The following is a 20,317-nucleotide window of genomic DNA, read 5'->3' on the forward strand; positions in this document are numbered from 1 at the left end:
AGTAAAGAGGGGTATTATTGAATAGACGTTGAATTTTAAAACAATTGTCATTATTCCTTATAATGTAGTTTGTTCTTCTGGGTGATTATATGGAGCACTTTAAGCTGCATTAGTATATCTTTCAAAGGAAATGTGAGTTGTTTTTCCATAAACTTGTGTTATTTGTTCATGAAAGCTCACAATATATTTTAGTATCATTATTAAACATAATATAAAATGTTATGAACATTAAAAATATCCCTGTAACTGTGGGTGTTTTTAAAATTGTTTTTAATAATAAATCACCAAGTTATTTCCCTAGTTTATCTTAGTTTCTAAGCAAATGGACTGCTTTGCAAGGGAAAAAAAACAAAATAGCACTTTTGTATCCTCATCAGTAAGTTTTGAAAATCCAGGTGATAATTTAACCGTATATTTTTGACTTCTCAAGTTTAGAACTATGAGATACGATGGCCTGGTTTTAATTGTTTAACGAATAATTTCAATTATTTATTTTTAGGTTGAAGAAGAATTAGGTATAATGGCCTTTGCCCAAAAGAATTCTGAGAGTTAATAACTAAATATATCATGAATAATTATTGGCTTCTACACATAATACTTCAACAGCCAGATATGAAGCACACCTTACTCAGGGAGTACATAAGTATAATTGCAAGGATTAGTTATACTAATTTTGAAAGTGGCCATAGGACTGCGTGGTTAATTAAGCCGTTGCTGATGTTTGAATTGTTTGAATTAATTCTCTCTCAATTTCATTATAGAACGAATCCGAGTTTCATTTCTGAAAATCTGTAACAATTTCTCCTCGTTTCCAAAAGTCCTTCGCCTAGCATTTTTCCCAGGACAATCATACGCAAAGAATGAAACATCATGTTCGAACTTGATTTCTCACCCTAGCTCTTTCCAAACTTTTTATCTGCTCGTGAAACGCAGCTGGGCTCTTCAAAGCTAAAAACAAGGAAACAAAAAAAGGGTCATGAAGCCAGGAGATGACAAAGGTATATATGAATATCTTACATTCAAGCAGGCTTGTTTCAGCTGGCTTAGTAGGACGCTAACTGTACCTGTACGTAAGGATCGGCTGTAATAAAACCACCCTGCCTGCTATGTACTGGATTCCAGACACTTCGATTAACTTCATAAATATGGAGTAATAACTAAAAGAGCAGAAGCAGAAAATGGGATTTTTGCACTACTCTTTAACACAGCATAGGTCAGGGGTGTCCAAACTTGGCAACTTTAAGACTTGTGGACTTCAACTCCCAGAAGCTCTGCTGGCTGGGGAATTCCGGGAGTTGAAGTCCACAAGTCTTAAAGTTGCCAAGTTTGGACACCCCTGGCATAGGTAGACCAATTATGTAACGGCTATAATAGTAGTAGTAAAAAAATCTTGTTGCATCAGGAGCCTGGTGTCAAATGAACAGGGATTATTAACGCCGTCATTCTTTCTTCAGTCTCTCTTTTCCTATTCTGTACTCTGCTTACTAACTTTTTTTTAAAATCAGTATTGCATTTCCTTTACGATTTAGGCTGGAAACAAAACAACAATGCAGTTACACCATATAAACAAATAGCACAACAGACAATGACAGGATCCTAAAGCCACTGTGAGTAATTAATTCCACCCGGCCAGCCAGAATGCAAGCAGGCCCAATAATAATGAACTAACAATCCCAGGAATAATTTTTTTTCCTCGTTATGTGGTTGCCGCAGTTTCTAAAGCAGGGGTGTGCCTAACCTTGGCCATTTTTGTGGCAGTCACAGAATTTGTGATAAGAGGAGCAAGCAGTTGTTGTGCCAGCCATGAATTTGGGGAGTTGAAATCCACAAGTCCTAAAGTTGCCCAGGGTTGTGCACCCCTACCCAAAAGTGCTTTCTTTGACATCACTTTCTTTTTTTAATAAATGTTTCATTTATTTTAATACAAATAGTCCATCTTCCATTAAACAGTGTGTCATCTGGTACAAATGTTGTGTGCAATAACAGTTAGAATTTACAATCACGTTCATTATGTAATCTATTCTCAGCTTAATACTAATACCTTAAATGTCTAATACTATAACAATCCTCTTCTTGAGTTATTTAACTCTATTAATACATTTCCTTTATTTTACTCATCTTTTATTTCTAATTCTTATATTTATTCTCTAACCATGGATAAAATGATTCCCATATAGCATAACAATCAGTTTGTCCTTTCTCTTTAATTGCCCGTGTTGTTCTGTTCATTTCTGCACATTCTAATATTTTCCTAATCACATTCTCCTCTGTAGGAATCTCTTTATTTTTCCAGTTTTGCGCAAATACAATTCTAGCTGCAGTTATTACATGGATAATCAAATACACATTTTCTTTACTATAAGTTTCTGGTAAAATCCCCAACAGGTCTTTGACATCTCTTTCAACTCAGGGTACAAAATGAACTGGGAAGCAAATTAGTGCAACTCGTTTCGTGCCATGATATAGGCATGACATGTTCATGGATCTGTTATCACTGCAACGATATTTTGCTCAGGCAAATCTTAGCTACGCCAGATAACATGACACATGATTTCCTGCGCATGAAAAGCAAAGAAACACAACTATGTCTGCTTTGCAATCCTCAGTACCCAAAGATGAATACGTGGGACTCTTGGCTAATGAAAGATAGTGAATCCTTGCCCTAAATCATAGTAAAAGCTGAGTGACAAGCATATCTGCATACACTTGCAGAATACGTTTGGAAGAAACGGCTGCCACAGGAAACTTAGTTCACCAACTTTAGGGCATAAGCAGAGGGAATCAAAAGGACAGACACTAGAAAACAAATCCATGGCTTGTTTTTAATCTCTCAATGGCTTGGTCCTCTTGATTCATCCAGGCACAAAAAATAACAGTCTCGTTTCTGAATACCAGATTAAATTATTATAAACCATTTCCCCCTCATTTAATTTCCAATTGCTCATAATTAAATTGTAATGAATTCCAGGTTTAATACAGTAATATATTCCCCACCAATTTCCTTTTAATTTTCAGATATTTAGTAGAAGTAATGTTTACAGAGTTGTCATCCTCCCTTGAAAACTTGATGGGTACTAAATATTATCATCTTTTTTTCCTTTCATCTTTAATAAGACATCCAAGCACTCGACGTTACAAAAGCCGCAGAAAATGAAATTAAGTCTTACGTGGCATGATTCCCTGGTCCACCAGCTGTTCTCTTGTTCGCCTTTGCTGTAGTTTCAGCTGAAGAACTAGGAACGGAGAAAAGGGATTTATTACTTGACAAGAAGGAACTCTCATCTCACAATTAAAAATGCTGCATTCTTCTGAGAACTAAATACTAGCTGGCGTAAATCCTTAACATTAAGTGTTTAATTGGATCCAGGGTACATTCACTGCTCAGATAGTGTACAGGTAGCCCTCAGCTCACAGCCGTTCATCACAACCGTTAGAAGTGACAACAAAAATGACTTAGGGCCATTTTACACACTCGCGAGCGTGGCAGTGATCAAAATTCAGGTGTTTGGCAACTGGCATGCATTTATGATGGTTCCGACAAGCAGAGTCAATGGGGAAACCAGATTCACTTCACTTTTGTCATTAGCTTCACAATTGCAGTGATTCACTTAGCAACTGTGGCAAGAAAGACTGTACAATGGGGCAAAACTCAATTTGCGACTGGCGTGGAAATTTTGTAGCCATAAGTCAAGGACCACTTGCAGTTAGGTATACACAACACAGGCAGTATCGTCCGATATTTAGTGATTATGATAAGAGAATCTCTTAAGTTGCAAATGCTTTCATGGACAATAATATACAATCTTTCCAGTGCAGCTTCGTACAATCATGTTCAACGACAGACGATGCTTAGGTTGGCATTATTCTTCCTACAATCACATCGCTCAGCACCACGAATATTAAAACCAATGTAGAGAGAAGGTAGCGTTCTGATTAACAGGTATACATACACGGACACATCGGTAAAACCCAACTAACATAATTTTTGCAGATGCTCTTGTCTTGGTGCTATTAATACCCGTGAATGCATCCCAGGCCAGAGGCAATCCCAGCCACCAATGTTCCAACTGCAACAGCAGTTAGAACTCAAGAATATTAGCTGGCAATTCTCCAGTTCAAAACTTGGAACCTCTGGGAAGGCGTTATTCTCTACCACACCTATGGGGTGAATCGGGGACACAGGGAAAGGGGAGCGAGGGAGAACTACATGTTTATAGCATCTGCAATTTTATAAGCGTTCCAGAAGATCAACAGAAGGGAGAGTTTTATTTCCTGTGCAATCTACTTTTTATCTGTTTCCAATTATATGTTTATGTTTACCCCTGGATCTGATTTACAAGAGGAAAATAGAATTTTGAAAGGCAGTCTTTATCTCTCTCCAGGGTGGATTTGATTTAAATCGTGATTTAAGTCACTAGTAAAAAGGCTTGATTTAAATCAACTCGATTTAAATCGTAATTTTTAAAGAGCAACTGTCATCTCTGTCCCGCAGCAGCTCCTCCTCTACCGACAGTCCTAATATTGCAGAGTAGACAGCCTCATGCGACCTAACTAAGCTCCCTTTCATGCTGAATAAACTAAATTATTAATATATCTTAAATAGAAAACTATCTTTAGATAGATCTTTACTCCAAAAGTATATTAAAATAAATTTAATAAAAAATTTAAAAAAATCTGATTTAAATAAAACAAACCTGATTTAAATTTTAAAAATCCGATTTATTATTTTATTTTTTAAATCACTGATTTTTATCCACCCTGTCTCCCTCTTGGCAATGGTTTTAAAATACTTTGAATTGGGAATCTATGTACAATACCTTTATTCTCTTCCTGAGAGCACAGTACATTAAAATCCATAGTAGCAATATTAAGGTATTAAAAGCCAAAGCGCCCAGTTGACAAAATAAGTAATCTTGCTGCTAAAATATATGAAAAATAATCCTCACATAATGGTATTGTCTTTTTTCCAGACAGGAAAATATAAATATTTTTTACGGGCTAATATGCACTAATATTAGGCTAATATTACAGGCTAAATCTTTTATATTTTTAAAAAAGCAATTACAGTTGTTTTCATGGCCAGAAATCATTAGCTTATAGCAGAGCAGAATAAAATCTAAATGCTGGTAGAAAAGGGCAAAAGGTCTTTGTGGGGGGAAAAGTAAAATATTGCATAATACATCATTCTTAGACATGAAACTAGCGACTAGAAGTCAGTTTCCCATCACTTCCTCCAAATCAACCAAGTTACTGCGTCACACAACAAAATGATGTACATAGAGTCCCCAATGAGATTAAACAGTAAATAGTAATAAAGAAAGCAAACTTAGAAGAAAAATATTTTCTTGGGGGGGATGGGATGAAAAAGCTAAACTTTCTAACCTCTATCCAAAAGTAAGAAATGCATGATATCCATCTACCTGTAAGTATACGAATGTATTTTTCAACTCAGAATTAGCTAGTGTATCTCTATCAGCAAAGATTTTGTTTACATAGGGATTTTTTTAAAAAATTGTAATCTCTTGGAATCAATTAAATGTAAGTTGGGCAGCTGTATAATTTTGTTTAATAAATAAATAAATAAAGTAAACACATGTGGGGATTGAATGCATTACTGGAGAATTTCTACCTGCAGCTATGCCATCACAAGGGCTTTTTCCAGGAAAAACTTCATCGTTATAGCTACAATTAGGATTTAAAAAGTCTAAACAGAAGCCAGTCTTTTAATATAAGGAAAAGCGACTCATTTCCTTATTTTTTTCAAAGCCTTTTGTTTGCTGGGCTAATTTCTCTTTGGAAACAAAGAAAATAACTTGGATGGAACTTAGATTGTTAATTTTGTTTGTCCACTCATGCAGAGGCCAAGTAGGAAGAACAAAAAAAAACAACAACCACAAATTATTAGGAAACTGTAACTAATCTTTTTAAAAACTTTGAACATCAACTATTTAAGTTGCAATTATGTCAAAGAGTTCAACCATGCTGCAACGCCAAACATATGCATCCAGAACAAGCTTGTGAAATCTACCCCATTTAAGGTAATGAGAAAGTCGCTGGAGGTTTTGCGCTCTTTGTATAGACCAGGGGTCGGCAACCCACGGCTCCAGAGCCGCATGCGGCTCTTTCATCGCTCTGCTGTGGCTCCCCTGTCGCTGGTCGGCTCCACCATTGGTAGGGCTTTCTGTTAGGGCAGGTAGAGGAAAAAGGATTACGCGCTAGGAGGAGACTCTATGGTGGGGGAACTGGGCTTCCGGTCGGCAGAGGAAAAAGGACGCCGCGCTAGGAGGAGACTCTATGGTGGGAGAACTGGACTTCCGGTCGGCAGAGGAAAAAGGACGCCATGCTAGGAGGAGACTCTATGGTGGGGGGGAACCGGATTTCCAGTCGGCTTCAGAATTGAACGGGGGGCTTCTGGTTTGGACCTTTGTGGCTCTTTGATAAGGCTGCCGAGCCCTGGTATAGACTCAAGAAAGTATAAAAAGTGTTAGATATCTTCACTTGATTGCAAAAAAAAAAACCCCTAACAATTGTAAAAACAACTGCTGCCAAATGACATTAGTTGAGCAGAAATCCTATTTGTTACATGGATTACCAAACTATTTACTACTGCCAGAAAGGTAAGCCCTAAGTAAACTCCGCTGGAATAACCAGGCAGGCCCCACATAATATCTTGATGTCATTTCACCACACCGGGTTGTTTTCGCCAAGGGAAAAGCAATCAAAATGTTTTATCAAATCATCACAATTACCGTCTTGCAGCAAATTTCATATGGATTATGCCTCTGTAATTCTTTCCAATTGGTCAGAGAGCCTTGACATTTTCAATCTCATAAAACGTACTGTCGATAAGCAAACAATACTTGCTGCACGGTGGTATTAAAATAGAATGACATTATCCTAAAAGATGACACAGTTAGCTTTTAATTTGTTTCTCTTTTTGTTATGGCTTTTGCCGGTGTTAGCCATCTTCAATAGTTCAATTTTGAACTAGTATTCGGGGAAATAATCAGAAAATAAACATTTAATCTTGGAGTTAGATATCTGGCACTAATATATTAAGACAGTGGTTCTCAACCATTTCTTCACTTTAAATAGTTTTTGCTGCCATAACATTTCTTCAAGCCTTCTGTGGACCCCATGTGATGACATCACAACCCCCCCCCAGGGGTGGTAATACACCTTTAATGATAATATACTGTATCTCTTATGATAGCTTATCTGTCATAATTGCATATCTGAATATTTCAATAGCATTTAATCCAAAATCCAGCAACTTTTAAAACATTTTAGTTATCTGAAGTAGTACAAAAGACATGATTGCCTTTCATATTTGTAAAGTAAATCATTTGGGTACCCCTTTCACTATTCGATTCTCCTTGCACTTCAACATCTAAAGGAACGTTATGCTAATTATCCAATTGGTTGAGTGAGTTTCTGCTAATAATTTCCATGACAATTAACAGAAACACACTCATTGAAGAATTCCAGAATCCCTGAAAGTATAAAGGAAATCAAAAGGCGTGGTCTTCATTCCTTCGGGTGGCCCTTTTGATCAAGTCAAGAGATAAAATTCCAATTGCCAAGTGAGGCAATTAAGACAGGAGACGAAACTTACGCCAGACTGTTGATCCTTCTTCTCCTGACATTCCTTTCTTAATCCATCACTACTGGGGAAGCCCCAAATGGCATCTCCAGGTGTTAGGTTACCCACACCAACCCCTACAATCTTACCACCAGTCAACCCTACTAGGCCAGTAATTTGACACAAATGGACATAAACCTTCCAAACACCAGTTCTATCACCTCACTCCCTCACTGGAGGTTTTTAAGAAGAGATTGGACGACAGTTTCTCTGAAATGGTAGAGGGTCTTGACCAGACAGGAGGGGTTTGGACACCGAACGAAGTGTCGGGGAGGGGGAGAAATGAACTCTAATGTTAGACCTATGCGTATCGTCTGAAGGACCCACTGGTGCGACGTGATCCGCTCCCATTGGGAGTGGAACAGCTGTAGACACCCTCCTATGTGAGCCGTCCGCTGGTGGTCACTTACAGCGTCTGAAGGGTCTGGAATTGGACCCTCCGCAATAGGGACGTTTGGAGAAGGACTGTTGACGGTTCCTGTCACGAAAGGCCTGACGGTCCTGGGACCTATCCGTGCCCTGAGAGTATGGACGTTGGAAGGAACTGGAGGTAGACGGCTGCTCCGAGTTCCGAAAGAGCTGCTTCCTATAAGTCTGTGAACACTTACGGTCAGATTTTTTGTTGACCGAAGGCATAACCTTCTTTTTGTCCTTGTTTTCAACCAGGGCCTCCCCAAAAAGCTTGCTGCCCTTAAAGGGAGCCGAGGCGATCTTCCACTTGGATCGCATATCCGCGTTCCAATGTCTGAGCCGTAAGAGTCGCCTGGTGGTGACATTAGAAGCCAGGGATCTAGAAACAAATTTGGCAGCGTTCAGGGTAGCGTCAGCAGTGTACTCTGTCGCTGCAATAATTTTGTTAACATCCTGTCTTAATTTGGTATCCCCTGCCAGAAGTTTGGCCAGGAGCTGTCTCAGCCAGAGTAGCACCGCCCTGGACAGGAAGGACGCAGAAGCAGAAGTTTTAATGGCCCAAGCCGCCGCCTGTTGAGTGTTGTGGCAGGCGTTCTTGTCCCTTTTGTCTTCCGCCTTGAGCCCTTCTAATAGTTCAGGGGGGAACACTGAGTTGGAAGTGAGCACCGCCACAGGCGCGCCCACAGGAGGCAATATTAGTAAGTCATCTAGACTTGGGTTCAGCCTCAACTGCTGCACCCATCAACTGCCAGCTGTCCCAACTTCAGCCTCCACAAAAGCCCCTTCCAACTCTCTGGTCAGAGAAGGTTCCATCAGGCACGGTCCCTTTTGCCACCCTCACAAGAACATACAGGTAGTCCTTGATTTACGACCACAATTGAGCCCAAAATTTCTGCTGCAAAGCGAGACCGCTCCTAAGTGAGTTTTATTTTAGGACCTTTCTTGCCACAGTTGCTAAGTGGATTGTTTCAATTGCTAAATCAGTAACACGGTTGTTAAGTGAATCTGGCTTCCCCATTGATTCTAGGTGTCAGAAGGTTGCAAAAGGCGATCACGTGACCCCGGGATCAATGCAACGGTCATCAATATGAACCAGTTGCCAAGCATCTGACTTTTGATCATGTGTCCACGGGGATTCTGCAACGACTGTAAGTGTAAAAATGGTCATGTCCCTTTTTTCGGTGCTGCGGTAACTTCAAACGATTGCTAAATGAATAGTTGTAAGTCGAGGACTATCTGTATATGCTGCCACCTGGGGGAGGGGGGCGCTCTGCCTTTCCTTCCTTGCCTAGATTCTTTGTTGGTGGGGGGGAGATGACTCTTCCCTAAGGATGAGGTTCAAATCTGATCTGAGACAGAAGTGGCACTTTGTTATCCATTCCAAAAACTGAATGTACATTATCCCCCCAAAAATTGATTGCGTCTAGATTAATTACAGAGACTTACTTGTTCGTGCAACGAAAAAGCACCTTATTGTGCCATAAAACAACAGATTTATAATGAAATATCATTTTTAAATGCTTTGCAAACAATTATTGTATCTTTATAATAATTGCCAAGATGTCATCTTTCTCCAGCTACATTGCACGCACAAAAACACAATATTTTGACTATTGTTGAAAGGAATAATAGCTTTCAAAAGAGAACATCCAATCCCCTGGACCAACTTTCAAAAAATACCAGGCATGGTTATTCTGACTTATAAAATGAATTACAACTGTCGCTTTCTGTTAGAATCCACTTCACCTAGATGGAATGGGGAACATCTACCCACATTATTTAAAAGTTGGGTAAACAGGAGTCTTTTAATTGCTATCATGGATTTTCTGATGCTAATAAAATATACAAGGGGTTGACTTATATGTTTTGTATTTTTACTTTAAAACGTACAAAATAATATTGAAGTGGGTTATCTTTAACTCAGAAATAAAACAGATTCAGTACTTGGACTCTAGAACATATTCATCTTCCTAGTTGTCGGTGACTTTCATTTTTAATATTAGAACAAATTTTATTTAGGAAATATTGCAAATATGGGTAGCAGTAAATTGAAAAGAATTATTGGATTACTGTTGTGTTTTAAAAGGTCATTCATGTAGCTAGAGAAAAGGATGCTGTTACAGATTCACTATAAACACTGGTAGATGCAGTTATAAATTACCCAAACATTTAAAAGACATTTGCAGTTTTGTAAGATACGCAAGCAAATTACCATCTTTATATATTTATCCAGGCGCCAGACAGTGAAACTACTTTTTATATTTTTTTTCACATTTTCATCCAATCTTCCTCAGTCTGTTCTTTTCTACCATGCCCAGAAGGCTGACAAAAAATGGCCACCTGCCCATTAACATTCTATTCTGGATATGTATCTGAAATTGTAAAACTAAGTGATAAATTCTGCTTTTGCATTCTAACACCTTATTGTTTGTTTTTATTTACCTCAAATTTATTATTTGCACTGTATGGTTCTTGTCAGCCTTTTGTGAGTAGATAAAACAAGGAAATAGGAATTATCAGATATCGTGGAAAGTTGTATTGCAACAGAAGCCTGAAAACTTATCAAACCTCCTCTCTACTTCAATTAATAGCTAACCAAGTAAAGACAGAGTTAGCTTGAATTCCCCCCCCCCCCGTTTCTATTTTCCAAACACATCACTTTTATTTATTAGCAGTCTATAATTCTCTGACTCTGCATCAGAATTTCACAACTTATTCTCTACCGAACATAATTTGGTTATTATTATTTTTAAAAAAACGACTATTGGTTTAAGACAGTGTTTCTCAACCTTGGCGACTTTAAGTCCTGTGGACTTCAACTCCCAGAATCCCCCAGCTGGCTGGGGAATTCTGGGAGTTGAAGTCCACAGGACTTAAAAGTCGCCAAGGTTGAGAAACACTGGTTTAAGAGAAGAACATATTCATTTTTCATTCAACTGCCAGAAAGCTGGGAGCAAAGAATGGTATCTTATCAGATATGTTGGTCACACAGTATGTAGAGTTAACTAGAGTTACGTCTATGGAGATTCTCAGCCATCCAGGTCATGCTTGTCCCAAAGGTGCTTTTTCAAACTGGACTTTGCTTTGTTTTTCCTTGAAGACGTTCTTGGATGAGAAGTGAGATGTCTTCAAGGAAAAAAACAAAGAAAAATCCAGTTTGAAAAAGCACCTTTGTCCCAATGACGACCTGGATGGCTCCATAGTCATAACTGTAGTTAACTCTAGTTACTACATAGGTAAAGGTAAATGTTCCTCTCACACATATGTGCTAGTCGTTCCAGACTTTTGGGGGTGATGATCATCTCCATTTCAAAGCCGAAGAGCCAGCGCTGTCCGAAGACGGCTCCGCGGTCATGACTAAATGCCAAAGGCACACGGAACGCTGTTCTCTTCCCACCAAAGGTGGTCCCTATTTTTTTCTACCTGCATTTTTTACGTGCTAGGTTGGCAGAAGCTGGGACACGTAACAAGAGCTCACTCCATTACGTGGCGCTAGGGATTCGAACCGCTGAAATGCCTTTCTGATCGACAAGCTCAGCATCTTAGCCACTGAGCCACCGCATCCCTAGGTACTACATATACTGTGTGACAAACATATCTGATAAGATATCATTCTTTGCTCCCAGCTTTCTGGCAGTTGAATGAAGAATTAATATCTTTTCTCTTAAACCAATAGTCGTTTTGTTTTTAAATTAACCAAATTATATTGGCTAGAGAATAAATTGTGAAATTCTGATGCAGAGTCAGAGAAGACTGTTGAAAAAGGACCTTTGGGATAACTAGAGTTGTGCATAAATGTTTTCTTCTAAGCTCAAAACAAGCTTAGCTCTAAAGGTTCCCTCAACCTATTCAGGGTTGGTTGAAATTCTATAGAATGAATGAAGTTTGCCCTGATTCGGTGATTCGTCCAAAACAAGCTTGAAACAGATTCAAATGTTTCAGCAGCAGGAGCAACAGTGGGAATTGAGAACAAGACTTTCGGGGTGCTTTGCATCCAGCTGACCATGAAAAGGCCGCAAAGACATTCAGAAAACTGTCCCCCTACTATTCTGCACTCCATTATTAGCCCCATTATAAAATATGTAAATAGAATTATTTTCCAATTTTTTTAGCAACAGAATTTTTTTTTAAAAAATGCCTCAGTGTACTGCAAAGAATGATAAAAATGCATAAATCCATCATTAAATGTTAGCTATTCTACTCTGGGGCAAAAGATGATGATGATGATGATGATGAAGAAGAAGAAGAAGAAGAAGAAGAAGAAGAAGAAGAAGAAGAAGAAGAAGAAGAAGAAGAAGAAGAAGAAGAAGAAGAAGAAGAAGAAGAAGAAGAAGAAGAAGAAGAAGAAGAAGAAGAAGAAGAAGAAGAAGAAGAAGAAGAAGAAGAAGAAGAAGAAGAAGAAGAAGAAGAAGAAGAAGAAGAAGAAGAAGAAGAAGAAGAAGAAGAAGAAGAAGAAGAAGAAGAAGAAGAAGAAGAAGAAGAAGAAGAAGAAGAAGAAGAAATGTTATAAAAATAGGGGAGGAATATGCAGTGGGTAACTTGTTGCCAAAGCTAACCGGCCAGTATTACAAAGGTACTGGAAGAAATCTGCTAAAAGTTTATACAATTGAAATAAATGACAAGCCACAGAAGGCTGATAGGTTGGATTGATTCCTTTACTCTTAATGAAGAATTGTTGCAAAAAAATTAAAAATAAATGAAAACAATCCTGACATGAGCTATTAAGAAATACTCAGCTCCGAATGGATACAAAATATCATTTGAATCTTTTTTTTTCTTAGATTTTTGTGGCTCCAGAATCTTGTTGCTATTTTGCAACAATAATTCTCTCTCTCTCTCTCTCTCACACACACACACACACACTATTTTAAGAATCAAAGCAAACACATGGAAGTGCATGGAAGCTGCAGATTAGCTGTCCTTGCATTGAAGTATGACTAACACAATCCTTTAAAAACAGTTGTAATGAGATAGTTAATACGAGATTAAAATTATCTAACTATGAAAAGCCGTAAATACAGTTACACACTGCACTAAGCTGTACAATGGCTGATTTTGGTTCAGTGGGTTGCATGAACCTATTCCCTGTGCTTTATTGCCATGTTCTCTTGCGTGAGCGAAAGCAGTTATGGGATTTTTTTTTCCAATAAAACAAACTCAAACAAAGCTGACTGCACATAATGTGTGAGTAAAGTCATTACATCCTGAGTTAGACTTTCTGAACCCTATAAAGAAGATGGTGGATAAATGGCATCTAGAGAAGGAAATTGTCTCTTGGTAGAAGAGCACATGCATTAATCTGCATACTTCCCAAAACAATAGAAAAAATGTGTGAATGCCAACAGGTTTAATTTTGCCTCAAAGACAGAAAGCTATTGCAGCTACTCAGCAAATCTTCCAAGAAGAGCCTGCTACAAGAACTGTCACAATCAACTAGCATTCATGGTTTGAAGGGAGAAATGCACTCATTTCTGTTGCTCTGTTGTTTGCTCTGTTATGTTGGGTGTTAACATACCCTATCACAGCATTAAGTTTTGGTCAATTTTGAAGCTGAATGAGTGACTTTTGATCAATCAGCCCATCTCAGTCTATCCTACTGCAGGAAAAAAGATACTACTCTGAACTCTTTGGACAGAGAATGGAATGCTATGGTAATGATCAAGAAAATACAGACAGACAGGAAGAAATGACAGCTGCAATATAATTAAATTGACATGATACCTGGCATCTCTGATCATCTCCACAATCTCTCTACAATCCAGTAGTCACAGAAAAGGAGAAGATTTTGAGACAAATCAAATAATTTCTCTTTGTCCGTTGGGTTTTCTAGCAGGAAAACGTTAGGAATGCCAGTAAATACCCCATTGTAATAATAAGGAAGAGATATAAGGTAACAGTAAGTCAAGTCTTAAAACCAGTAGAAACTACTTCCAACTTTCCCAGCGCAGGTTTCCTCTTGATATTTTTATTAACTACAGTATTATGTCTTCCTATGGTAAGGCAGAGGTATTGTCTTGAACTAAATTATGGATATTCCAGACTTCCTGTTTTTGTATCGCTTTCCGCTCGTATGAGAAAAACATTGATCTTTAAGGAAGATGACAATTAAAAATATGACAATTTTCAGTATTGGAATGGATGCAATTGCAAAATTTAAACTTTTAACATATATATTTCTGCTGGGTATAGGACCACAATACAGCTGCCATTTCCTCAATGTTTACCAGAATTATTCTCTATATTTGTATGGTTCAGAAGGAAAGGGGGAAAAAACATTATCTGGTTTGAAGGAAGTGCCAATTGTATATCAAAGGAAACAAACAGTATTCTCTGGCTCACTACCAAATACTTCACAGCCCTTTCCAAAAGAGAAAAAACGACTGTGATTTGTAAAGGAAGCTGTATATCGCTATTGGAGGAAATATGAGGGGGGGGGGGAGATATAACAGAACTTTGCATTATAAATGGAAGACCAAGGTAGCTCGCATTCAATACGGAAGACCAATACTTGACAGATAAAATAATTTTGCCACCTTCTAAAAAATGCTTTACCTTGCAAAATATAACGCCCGCACATGTTGATTCGGGGAATGAAAATCCGTTTTCCTACTCCTGAAACTACTGCACACCAGCTCTCATTAGCTCAGATGGCATCACTATAGGATCTTCCTACTTAGAAATTTTTATTGTAATCATTTAACATAATAAAAAGGCTCTTAAGCTTCACAAAATTTAACTGCATAATACACGGAGGGGGGGGAAAACTAAGCTATATCAAAACAGGAGATGCTATAATGGAAATCAACAGTCACCATGCCACAAAAATACTTCCAAGTTCTATTTGCTCTGGATGTCCTCGGCTGTAAAACCGAACAAAAACTACTGCAAGTACATCATTAAAAGATTAATTGCGCTTCAAGCACTGGAACTGGAGAACAGCCATGCCTCCGCCACCACTCCCTTCACGTTTATAACTACTGGTTTGCACAGATTAATTCCACAGCCGTTTATCGATACGCGCCTCTCCTCAAAATAAAGCAGCATTTAATGCCAAGTATTTTTTTTCTTCCTCGTCCCCCAGAACTGACCTTCCTTAAGACACTTTGGGATGTCTGGGTCAAGGCATTCCTTTCCCTTTAAGGATTCGATAGTTTCGAAAGGTAAAATCCCTGGGAAACTCTGCGGCGGCTGTTTCTTGGAGCTATCGATCATGATGGGATTCCTTCAGAAAGGCAGCATCTAGCGAAGAGAAAGAAACCGATCTACAAGCCAGCCAGCCAGCCAGCCACAGCGGTATTATATGCTGCTCCTTTCAGTCACTTTGGCAATAATTGAGCAATTATGCCTTTAGAGCATCTGAAAGCAGCCATTAGCCTCTGCTTCCCAGCTTGACCCGAAAAGTATATTCAAATGACTAAAAGCACTCGGAGAGGGAGGAAGGCTGAGCTCCCAAACCCCACCTTCCTTTCCCAGGCAACTGCTCCGGATCCCTCCCCCTTTTCAGCCACCCTGGTTCTTTCTCCCCGTTGCTTTGCGTTCAATATGCAGTTTGATGGTCAGAATCATCTGACAAACACTGACTCAAGCAGTTAAAAATAAATCCCAGCCGTTGCAGAAGGAGCAACATTTGGCGAGAAGCTGCACCTAAGATGACAAACTCCTACTGGGGTCTATTTTTTGGGAAGGTTTTTGGGGTGGTTTTTTTTTGGAAACACTTTTTGGTTGCCTGGTGTGTTGCGTTCTTCCTTTGGTTTCTAATATGGAGGGCTCTAATATTAATGTTCTAATAGAAAAGAGGCTTGCACAGAAGCCAAAAGAGTTTTAAGTTAAAAACTATATTTAAACACAGAGCTGTGAGCTCTGATTAGCCAATTATAGAGTATTCACACGTTGTGTGTTCTACCTATCTGCCGATCACCTTTTCCTGGTCAAATTTTGCTGGCTTTGACCAGGGGAAAGAAAACGCCTGAGCAATATCTGGAATGATCTGAAAAAAGAATGAAAGAAACCACACACACACACACACACACACTTGTTTAAAGCAACATGGGAAGAAAGTCTTAACCACCTTGGTGTAAAACCAGTCCTTTTTCTACAAATCTCCCAGGAGAGTAGATAACCAGCCCACTCAATCAACAGACCTCAACAGTCAGTAGGAAATAAGTATAGGCACGGGTAGAGACCCCCCAAGAACAACAAACATATTTCTTCCTGCACAACTCTCGTTCATTTCAATGTCCCTTGTGCAACAACAACAAAAAATGTTTGCGTTGTTATTCAGAGACTGTAGGAAGTTTTGCACCCACTCCTCTCCCAGCATAATGAAACATCCTAGGAAATATTGAAAAGACAGAATATTATATTCCCATGGGGCCATGCAGGGGCAAACTCTGTAGGCTGTGTTTTGAGTCCAAGTTTGGTTGAGCATTGCTTCTTCCCAGTGGTGAGATAGGTAAAGGGCTAATACTATCAGGCCTTAATCCCATCACCCTGCAGCTGAAGGGGGGGAGACCTTTGTTATGTAGAACAGACTGGCTCAGGCCTTTTAGTGGCCCATTGACAAAAGGGGGGGGGGCTATTAAGAGTGAGCTTGTGTCCTGCCTAAAAACATGTTTCTCCATTTCTTATCCAGGGAAATATAATATTCTGCCTTTTCAATATTCCCTAGGATGTTTCATTCTTCGAGGAGAGGGGTGGGTGCTAACTTCCTACAAGGCAAAGCAAAGCAAGTGATATAACTTAGAATAGAAAGAAGCATACTGAAAGACCAAAAAAAAACACAACCCACCACCCCAGAGGTTTGCTCACTGTACAATCACTGACCTTTTTGTTTGTCTGTTTCAACAGTCAGTCTACACACCTATCAATCCAAGGAACTACCAACCACCCAATCAAGGAACCACCAATTCAAACAAACAAATAGTAAACAACAAAGATCCATCAAGGACACGCCCACCAGCACCGAGAGGGCAAGTCGCTTACAGATCAACAGAGAACAAACACCACTCCCTTCTAGCACTGAGGATGTTACTTAGTCAGGTAATGAAATGTCTGCAAGAAGGCAACCAAGCTCAGAGAGCACCAGGGACCACCCCACGCATCCAGGCATTAGCCAAGCAAAACATACAGTTGGGGGGGGGGGGAAGGATACAGCCCACCTAGCAAAGAAAATATGGAAGAAGTGAAGCAAAAAATAAATAAAATAAAAGGGAAATAAAAGAGGCACTGGTGCTATGGATAAGACCAGGGGTGGGCTTCAAAATCTTCAGCAAGGGGTTCTCTGCCCGGTTGCGGGGTGGGCGTGGCCATAGTGGGTGTGGCCTAGTCGGCTTCTTGCAACACAGCGGGGGGGAGGGGTGTTTTTGCCCTCCCCAGGCTCCGGAGGCTTTCCTCGAGCCTCAGGGAGGACAAAAATGGCTTCCCCAGGCTCTGGAAGCTCTCTAGGGGCCAGAAATGGGCCAGTTTCCAGTCTTCCCGAACTTCCGGTAGGCCCGTTTTCCACCCTCCCTGAGCCTCCGCTCATGCTCTGCACTTATCTGCATCCAAAACAGGTCGCGTAGGGACTCCTGATAGGGGCGGGGCAGAATCTTAGCTAGAGGTTCTCCTGAACCCCTGCGAACCCCCAGCAGCCCACCCCTGGATAAGACGGGACCAACAACTGTAGAGAGGAAGAAACCGCAAGCCACGGGAACATTAGATCAGGTGGGGAAAGGAAATTCAGAGAAATAAAAGGAGAGAGAGAGAGAGAGAGAGAAAGAGAACTGCTATGCTATACTGGGGAAGGGATGGGAAGACCCTGAGCTCATCCACATAAGCTCCCTGGGTAAATTTAGGCGGGTCGCTCGCTCTCTCAATGGTCCAAAAGTGCTTTTCCAAAAAGGCAACTGGAGTTTCTTGGTGGTGTTTTTTTTTCCTTGAAAAGGTTTTGTTTCCCATCCAAGAAGCTTCTTCAGTTTTCAAGGAAAAAAAGCCAAGGAAGTCCTGTTGTCTTTTGGAAAAGCATTTTTGGGGCAACCATGATCTGGACCGTGAAGAATCTCCATAGGTATCTCTCTCATATAGTGGGGAAAAATAGAATGATATTCTCCCTCTCTCTCTCTCCCCCTCCCTCCCTCTATATATGTATATCCAGGGGTGGGCTTCAAAAATTGCAGCAATGGGTTCGCTGCCCCATTGCTGGGTGGGCGTGGGCATGGGGGGCATGGCCTAGTTGGCCTCCTGCACCATGGTGGGGGGGAAGGGAGTGTTTTTCGCCCTCCCCAGGCTCAAGAGGCTTTTCTTGAGCCTACAGGAGGGCGGAAACTGCTTCTCCCGGGTTCCGGGGGGTCTCCCGAGGCCAGAAAAAGACCCTTTTCTGGACATCCGGTACCTTTGGTAGGCCCGTTTCCCCCCCACCTTCCAGAGCCTCTGCGCGGGCCCTGCACTTACCTGGTATGGCTAACAGACCATGTGGAGACTCCTGGGGCGGGAGGGGTGGAGTGGGCATGGCCAGCCAGGGATAGCATTTGGGATTTGCCAAACTGGGCAGAATCTTAGCTAGAGGATCGCCCGAGCCCATGCGAACCCCCAGCAGCCCACCCCTGTGTCTATCTATATCTATATATTTATGCATTTGTGTATGTATTTACACACGTATACACAATCTTGAGCACCTCATTTAAAGCTGAGGTATAAATTAAATAAATAATAAAGGAGAGGACGGTATTACTTAATTTAGCTGAAAATCTATCTTCTTGACCAGGAATTCCAACATTTGAATGACAGATCTAAGTAACATAAAACAGTTTGCAACTCTATTCTAGGATGAGCTTTATGGTGCCTCTATTCTCTGGGTTTTGTTTTTTTAAAATTTTGTATGACATTTCTTAAGCAGAAAAATTCTAATACTTTCTTTGTGCTGCAGCACTTATCCTCATTAAATCACTCCAGAGAACTACCTCCTCCCCCTCTTTGGGGCTTTTTAATCTCTTATTTTCAGTGTAAGCATCCTTTCAATCTTTTCAGTTAGTAATCAAAAGCAGCTTCCAAAATAAGCCATCCAATCAGCGAAAACAATTTTCCTTAATGGGTCCCTGGAATTCTTTATTATTGTGGCACAACCAAAACTAATTTTTGAGAGAAAAGGAAATGATTTTATTTTATTTTTTGCTCTACTGCCAGCTAATTTTTATTGCCACTTTGGGAGTGATATAATATGCTGCTCGTTGATCCAATCCCTTTACTAAATTCATGGTTTCTTCCCCGTACATGTTAATCAATCCAGTTATAATTACTATAAATGTAAATTATGGTCTTTGGAGAGCTGGAAAGAAAAGTGTTGACGCTATTCGTATTAAGTCATTCCAACTATAGAATAGCAGAGTTGGAAGGGACCTTGGAGGTCTTCTAGTCCAACCCCCTACTTGGGCAGTTAACCCTACACCACCAATGGTGGGATTATTATTTTTTTTGCTACCAGGTCTGTAGGCGTGGCGTGGCTTGGTGGGCATGGCAGGGGAAGGATACTGCAAAATCCCCATTCCCTCCCGATCAGCTGGACTTGGGAGGCATATGGGGGCGGGGCCAGTCAGAGATGGTATTTATTGGTTCCCCGAACTACTCAAAATTTCCGCTACCGGTTTTCCAGAACTGGTCGGAACTTACTGAACACCACTTCTGTACACCACTTCAGACAAATGGTTATCCACCATCTTCCTAAACAGAGGAAGTATTCAGCAGAGGTGGGTATTCAGCAGGTTCTGACCAGTTCTGGAGAACCGGTAGCGGAAATTTTGAGTAGTTCGGAGAACCGGTAAATGCCACCTCTGGCTGGCCCCGCCCCCATCTATTCTCTGCCTCCTGTTTTGACTTGGTTTCTCACACTTTCCCCTTTTTGTCTGCTTATATATAATCTGCAAACAATGCAAGAGATTTTTCAATTGAGCATTAATTTGGATTTCAAATACCGCATTTATAAAATATGAATTTTCTTCAATTACAGTTATGACAGATATGGCCATACGTCACCATGAGCAATGCCCTGGTAGATCTATATAGAATATGGCTGTCATATATTTTGAAACCATTCTCCCCTTTAGTAACATGGACAGCATATGTTTACCATGTATATGTGTGTGAGATGACCTCATCTTTCTACCCTAAAGGGATGAATCAGTGGAAAAACTCTCTTTTGTATGTACCGTAGGGTGATTTCTTACTCATCAAAAACACTTTTGGTACATAAATCAACTTTGCTTTCCCATTACTTCACTATGAGCTTGAGAA

The 20,317-nt window shown here is 40.0% G+C and overlaps 1 protein-coding gene across 1 annotated transcript in view; it reads right to left on the reverse strand.

Annotated features, from left to right (window-relative positions):
• Nucleotides 1–20,317, reverse strand: part of MRTFB (myocardin related transcription factor B) — a 74,744-nt gene that overhangs the window by 23,655 nt on the left and 30,772 nt on the right. The window contains exons 3-4 of the mRNA XM_081965897.1: nt 3,168–3,233; nt 893–948 (exon numbers count right to left, since the gene is read on the reverse strand). Coding sequence (XP_081822023.1) covers nt 893–948; nt 3,168–3,233 — 122 coding nt within the window. The remainder of the gene's footprint in view (nt 1–892; nt 949–3,167; nt 3,234–20,317) is intronic.

Source organism: Natrix helvetica, assembly GCF_964273705.1.
Source record: "Natrix helvetica genome assembly, chromosome: 13".
Classification (NCBI taxonomy): domain Eukaryota; kingdom Metazoa; phylum Chordata; class Lepidosauria; order Squamata; family Natricidae; genus Natrix; species Natrix helvetica.